This window comes from Capronia epimyces, assembly GCF_000585565.1.
Source record: "Capronia epimyces CBS 606.96 chromosome Unknown aczIQ-supercont1.5, whole genome shotgun sequence".
Classification (NCBI taxonomy): domain Eukaryota; kingdom Fungi; phylum Ascomycota; class Eurotiomycetes; order Chaetothyriales; family Herpotrichiellaceae; genus Capronia; species Capronia epimyces.
The window spans coordinates 2,513,780-2,519,779 of record NW_006912908.1 but is presented as its reverse complement, the minus strand read 5'-3'; the positions used below and the strand labels follow the sequence as shown (position 1 = coordinate 2,519,779).

The following is a 6,000-nucleotide window of genomic DNA, read 5'->3' as shown; positions in this document are numbered from 1 at the left end:
GGGCGACGATGGGGTTCGAGGTGAAGAGGTAGGGCATGGGTTGCGATTGACCAAAGCACTGACGGAGAAGCATGTCCACGTACGGTCGAATGTATACCAGGTAGTAAAACACGAGATGGCCGATGGGCTCCGGGAGGAAGCGAGCCACGTGGAATTGGTGGCCCGTAGATCGCTGGGCTTTATGGTAGCGGGTGATGTATACCATGGCGCCGTTGTGGATGAAGAAGCCGCGGGACGTGGCGGGCCCATTAACCATCTCGAGCGACCTCAACTCCTTCGGGCGCGGACTTTGACCACCCCAGACGAAAAGCAACTGGTACAGTAAGGCGAGAAAATCTTCGTGGTCCTTAAGGTACTGCATCGCCGTCGGCTTGGCCCACTGCTCGCCGTGGAAGACCGGGGTCGGACTGCGGTAGTACGCCCGCGTCGAGAGGTCCAAGAAGCCCGTCTGAAGACCGTTGTGAGGATCTTGGACGAACGAGTAGCCGGGAGTGGTCTGGCTCATCGTGTCGTGGATCTGGTGGAGGGCCACCGGTGGTGTCCACGAGTACATGAGACCGTCACACTTCTCTCGGGCCAGGTCCAGGAGAGATCGAGCAAACTGACGGAACTGATTCACGTGCAGTGAATGCTCTTGGAAGCGGAGGGTTTGGTTGTCGTCACTCCACCACATTTGAAAGGTCGGACCCTCGGCACGCAGGAGCTGTCGACCGTACTGCAGCAGACTAATGTGCTCCCCGAGAGGCGTCGGGCATCCTAGACACATGTATCGTCGTCGAATCTGCTGAAAGATCGTGAGCTGTTGTGACGGATTCGGCGTCGTGTCTCGCGAGTGCTGGAGAAAGAGGAGACGTTGCAGGTAGATAAAGGCCGAGATCTGAGGGGTGTAGGTTCGAGCATATTAATAGCCATCGCCCTTGGGCGTGAGGCCGAAGATCCCGGTGAGGACGATGAACGGGCTGGAAGCGGGCTGACCGTCGTGGAATTCGTCCATGCACAGAGAGAGATTAAATTGGTAAATCAGTCGAGTGAGCGGGTCGTCGAGGAATGAAGGTGTCGAAGCCAACGGAGAAAGTGGCGCCGAGTCGGTCGTGAGTGAATCCTCCTTGTCGATGTCACTTCTGGTATCGCTCTCCTCGTCGCTTTCCTCGTCGCTCTCATCGAAGCCGTCGTTCTCGTACTCGCTCTCGGAGTCACTCTCGACATCACCATCGTCGATGTCGGGGTGAGCGTGTGTCGGCTGAGAAGACGATTCGAGGATCTCCCAGATCCTCGAAAGAAGATTTTGTTGTTCGGGTTGAAACACGATTGGGTGAAGCTGGCTCCGTCGTCAAGGCGGCAAGTGAGCCCATCGGAGGCAAAGCGCGAGACCTCGCTTCCACATCCGTCGATACTTCTCGGTCGAGGTGGCCTGGCTGACGAGTTGGAACGGCCGTTTGTACACCTGGTCGCTTCGACTGCTCTTAAGCCAGTGTAATATTCATCATCCGGAAGTGCGAACGGTCTCTTCACAATGATCAAAGACGCGGTCGGTCGCGTCAAGAGCGAGATGGATTCGACCCTCTACCTCACCCGGGATCCGGAATTCTCGGCCGTCGACGGTGCCCAAGTCAAGACCGTCCGTGCGAGACGCCCGACCGGGATACTGGGTCATCGTGGCCAGCACGTCTCGCGGGGCGCGACCGAATAGCTCGATCCAGGCCGTCCGTTGCAGCCATGGCGTCGTTGCTACGATCTGGTCGAGTTGATGGGGCACCCGAGCCGGCGAGAGGTCGGACGACGGAAGAAGTCGTCGTCGTTCTCGCTCATGGCTGGTCAACAAGGCCGCCGGGAGCGCGACCTGGGCCAGGAGGGCTCGCTGGCGAGCGGGGGCGACCACCGTCACCTTCTTCGTGCGGCGTCGCTGGCCATAGTGGTAGCTGGCTTTACGCTTCGCCCCCGCCACGGCGGTCCGATCGGACGCGGGCGAGACGATCCATGCTCGACGCGCCGTGGATCCCGAGACCGCCCACTATTGCAGGAGGCATGGTCGATAGTCTCGCTGGTTGACGGCGTCCACCCGCGCGATCTGATGCCGAGTCGAGAGGTGCCGCCACAAGAGCTGTTCGCTACTCGTCCGCTCGGGACAGTGGAGACAGACAAAGCCAGGCGCCGTTCGGAGCAGCGGGTCCTCGGGCGACTCGTCCGAGCGTGGCTGCAGGTGCGCGATGTCGGTCAAGGTCCGGGACGCGAGTTCGTCGAGGCCGGTCTGGCCATCACGGTCGAGGAGGTGAGTCTGACGGAGGTGCCGTCGAACGGCGGCCGGTTGAGCTGGGAGCGCGTGGCGACACGTTTGACAGACGAGCGCGGCTTCGGGGGTGACGACGAGACCGAGGTCCTTGAGCCGTGCCGGAGACATGGTGATTCTGGGTGTTCGATCGTTCATAAGATTCTCACGGTGAAGTCGTCGCCGGGGATGACGATGCCGCTTCCTATGTCATTGTGACGGGGAATCACTACGACTACTGGTTTACCACGATTCTCCGTGTGAACGAGGCGACGCGTTAACGCGATCCAGGATCATAGATTCACGCTACACACCGAAAGCTCGCGCTACGCGGGTGGAGACCGACCCGTCGACGCTACACACCGTTTTTGGACAATGACGCTGACGGAGGGCGACGCTACGGGCCGCCATGGTTTATTAGACTGATTACTCACTGATATTCGTGCTTGCCACACCGAAGGCCGGAAGTATTTCAACACGAGGTTCGAAGGCGTTTCGGCAAGAATGTACGGAACCTGGAATCGAGTTAGGCCTCACGGGCTCTACGGATAGGTTACACCCTCAACTTACGTAGTATGCAGTGGTGACAAAGTTGTACTGATTCGAGCTTATACCAAGCTCGGTCATGATGTTGTAAGGGGTGCCTCGGCCCATAATACGCGCATTAGACACCTGCACAGATTAAGTGATATAAGTATTCCATCTATTCTGAGAGAGCTCTTGATATTTCCAAGTCCGGATGGAAGGTCAGACCTACGTTCGCAGCATCAATAGTCTTGACCATATACAAGATGGACAACAAAGGAAGAAGACGCCAATCTATTCGTCGGATCAGTCGCTTTTCCTCTTCAGCTGTGAAAGCCCGTCGCGCGTCAAGAACGGCATCATCGTCGACACCGGTGACCTGACCTAGGTCTAGGTCTGGTACTGACCCAGCATCTCCCCGAGGTACTATGGTCAGATTTCGAGAATCCAAGGATTTCACTTCCGTGGCGGGTGAGACCGCCCCTGTGGTTTTCTCGGTGATTTCATCTTTGCCCGACGACACTACGACGGCGGCTGACAAGGAGTCGGTAGGCATGGTCTGAATGTGGGAATTAAAGTAAACTGAGCGAGAAGAGCCTGGCCCTATGTTCACTAATCGCACCTTCAGCAAGGCTTTATAGTAAGCTGGTATCGGGTTTTGCCGACTTCGAGGTGCCAAACCGCGCACTCAATTTGTACTCTCTTGCGCTCATTAGCCTGTTCAATTTGTCGTGCCCTGGCCGGCCTCAAGTGTTCTGGCGGCATAGTGGCGGTTTGTTGCGCGACCCTTGCAGCCAGACTATTATTTGCTTTTGCAGAGCTGATCGAATAGGCGCATAGTATAGAATGTTGCAATCCCAGCTAAGTTGATAACAACAGCACGCTAAGCTTACTTAGACATCTTGATTCTTATAGGAATACACACTACAGTAGAAGCCTAACTGATAATCTAGTTTCAGGGATTTTATATCAGGGAGGCCTGTAAAGCAATCTGCTTTAGGGAGTATAGAGAATACCATAAGAAAGATAGTCGGTGACCGGCAACCTGCTTACTTTTAATACTTGACGCTCAGAGGCAGCATAAACCGCTCTGAATCTTATGCCGGAAAGACCGGTAAGACACTACAGCTCGATACAGCTCGACGATGGCATATCAATAGGGCGCCACTCCATTAGGGGGGCTGCGATCCTGGAGACGAGGTCCACCCGCCGGGGGGCGATCACAACGCCATCCCACGCTTACTGTCGCAGCAACGAGCGCGGAAGCCAAATAGAGCGACAGCCTCAGCTCTCGAAATGCTATCAGATATACTCACGCATGCTCTTAAAGTACAATGTATCCGCCTCTATGTCTGCCTCTTTCTTTACGTCTGGCGTCAAGCAAGTAGCTAGAAAGTTGCATTGTAGATTGCCGTCACTGTCTCTCCTTACAAGGCAACATCCCTGTGGTTTGAACTGTTGCTCCTAGTTCCACAACCCCACATTGGGCTGTATTACGTGCCTATGGCACCATTTACAGTTCACGTAATTAGCGGTGAATCAAGTGTAGAACGATCTTCTTCATTCATAGCTAGTGGCCACCACCATCTTGGCTTGATCAAATCCAACATCGTGTCAAATATCAGCGAGCATCCCCCGGGCTTAGGTCTACTGTATGACAGAGAATAAGGAACTCTTCACCCCTATGTTTCTTAGACCTCGAAGTTCTAGATGTATTGCCTATCTAGCGGTGAATCCTCTCAGGTGCGACTGGAGCCATACATCAACACGCCGTCCTCCAACAGAAAACTGCCCCGTTACTCTTGTTGATTACAACGGATTTTGTCCTGGTACAACCTTCCTCACTGTCATCTCCTGACAATATCTTTGAGTTCTCCTTAGGAGCTAATCTAATACGCAGCCAGCATTATCTCTTGACGGTTTGATGCCATGAGACAACCCTGGACAAGGCTTCATAACGTAATAACATTGCCAATCCTGTCTTAGTTCACCAGTATGGATGCTGGAATAACGTGAGAGCAGTCCTAACTATAGCTCACCAAAGCATCAACATATCGGTAGGGCTATGATTACCTCGACTGAGACTTCGCCCCCAAGGTCATATCTGAGTTCCGAATATATACTCCCACAAATTTGACCGTGCGGGGATATGCTACCCAGTGGCTTGAACATCGAGCTCGGCCAATAACGAAAAGGTGGCCGGGCAACATAAATGTCACACAGTTTCATGAACAAATGGCTCCTCGCCTCTCTCTATCCGCCACTGATTTGTTGCCTTCAAAGCCCCGGGCAAATCGCCAATCAACCACCCCCATTTCCTTAGAAACCCTTCCGACATCTCCCACCCTGCGATGTCCCAGGGCGGCGACCACGCAATCATGCCACGTCGTTTAACCTCGTCGTCGGGAAAGCCCTCGTACAGCCCACCGATGCAGTCGGCCCACAGCTCGTCTTCGTCGAAGGTACCGATGGCTCGGATCAGGTGGTCTCGTCCGACGGGACACGGGAATAAGTCGATCCAGTCGCCGTGTGGTACCGTTTGTTGAAGGGTGGTGGGCAGGAGTGTCGAGGGGACCAGTTCAGGCTTGGTAGGGTAGGGGATAATATGGATCACTTCCTCAGCACAGTCGAGCGGTGTGACGAGGATTCCTGATATTAGAGTACGGTTGACGGCCAGGGCCCGGAGGGCGTTGAATTGGAGCAGTATGATAAGGTGGTCTGGACAGAGGGGAAACACCATTTTGAACTGCTGTTTTCTAGATTTATCTGGCAGCAATGGGTTTCTTGCATTGTAGAGTTGCTGAATACGGGATGCTGGGACGATGGACACGGACTGCTGCTCAATATCCCAGCACTCCACCAGAGCTTCTGGTTTGATTAGTGTCCCAGCTGTGGCACTGGATACTTCGGCTTTTTTTGCTAGGGCTTTGCGTTTTCCTACTGGACTGTTAGTTTCGACGATTGGGTACCTCTTGATCGGACCGGTCCTGGCTCCTGATTGGGACGCAAGAGAAGATATGGCCTTACTTACGGTATGCCCTTGTGTTGAGTCTAGTCTGTACCCGTCTGCGTACTGCGGCGTCCTTGGTCCCAGTCCAGTCGTCTTCCCTACTTATCGCCTGGACGTGGTGAGCAGGTCATGTCGGTTTGGTGTTGGTATGGGGCCTGGTACGTACCTCGGCCAATTGTGGCATGGACGCGAGTTGGAC

General features: G+C 54.6%; 4 protein-coding genes across 4 annotated transcripts; all 4 read right to left on the bottom strand.

The window, feature by feature from the left end:
* Window positions 1-83: 83 nt before the first annotated feature.
* Window positions 84-673, bottom strand: A1O3_06869 (uncharacterized protein; the record flags this gene model as incomplete). The annotated part of the gene is made up of 1 exon (XM_007736985.1): window positions 84-673. A coding segment is annotated over one exon (588 nt), but the record flags the coding sequence as incomplete, so codon positions are not given.
* A 228-nt stretch (window positions 674-901) lies between these two features.
* On the bottom strand, window positions 902-2,398 carry A1O3_06868 (uncharacterized protein; the record flags this gene model as incomplete). Its single annotated transcript, XM_007736984.1, has 3 exons — window positions 902-1,318; window positions 1,568-2,011; window positions 2,141-2,398. The coding sequence occupies 3 exons, from the start codon at window positions 2,396-2,398 to the stop codon at window positions 902-904; spliced, it is 1,119 nt and encodes a 372-aa protein (XP_007735174.1).
* Window positions 2,399-2,827: 429 nt separating this feature from the next.
* A1O3_06867 (uncharacterized protein) lies at window positions 2,828-3,347 on the bottom strand (the record flags this gene model as incomplete). Its single annotated transcript, XM_007736983.1, has 2 exons — window positions 2,828-2,938; window positions 3,024-3,347. 2 exons carry the CDS (start codon window positions 3,345-3,347, stop codon window positions 2,828-2,830), a joined length of 435 nt encoding a protein of 144 aa, XP_007735173.1.
* Window positions 3,348-5,006: 1,659 nt separating this feature from the next.
* Window positions 5,007-5,985, bottom strand: A1O3_06866 (uncharacterized protein; the record flags this gene model as incomplete). The annotated part of the gene is made up of 3 exons (XM_007736982.1): window positions 5,007-5,728; window positions 5,823-5,910; window positions 5,968-5,985. The coding sequence occupies 3 exons, from the start codon at window positions 5,983-5,985 to the stop codon at window positions 5,007-5,009; spliced, it is 828 nt and encodes a 275-aa protein (XP_007735172.1).
* Between the last annotated feature and the right edge of the window lie 15 nt (window positions 5,986-6,000).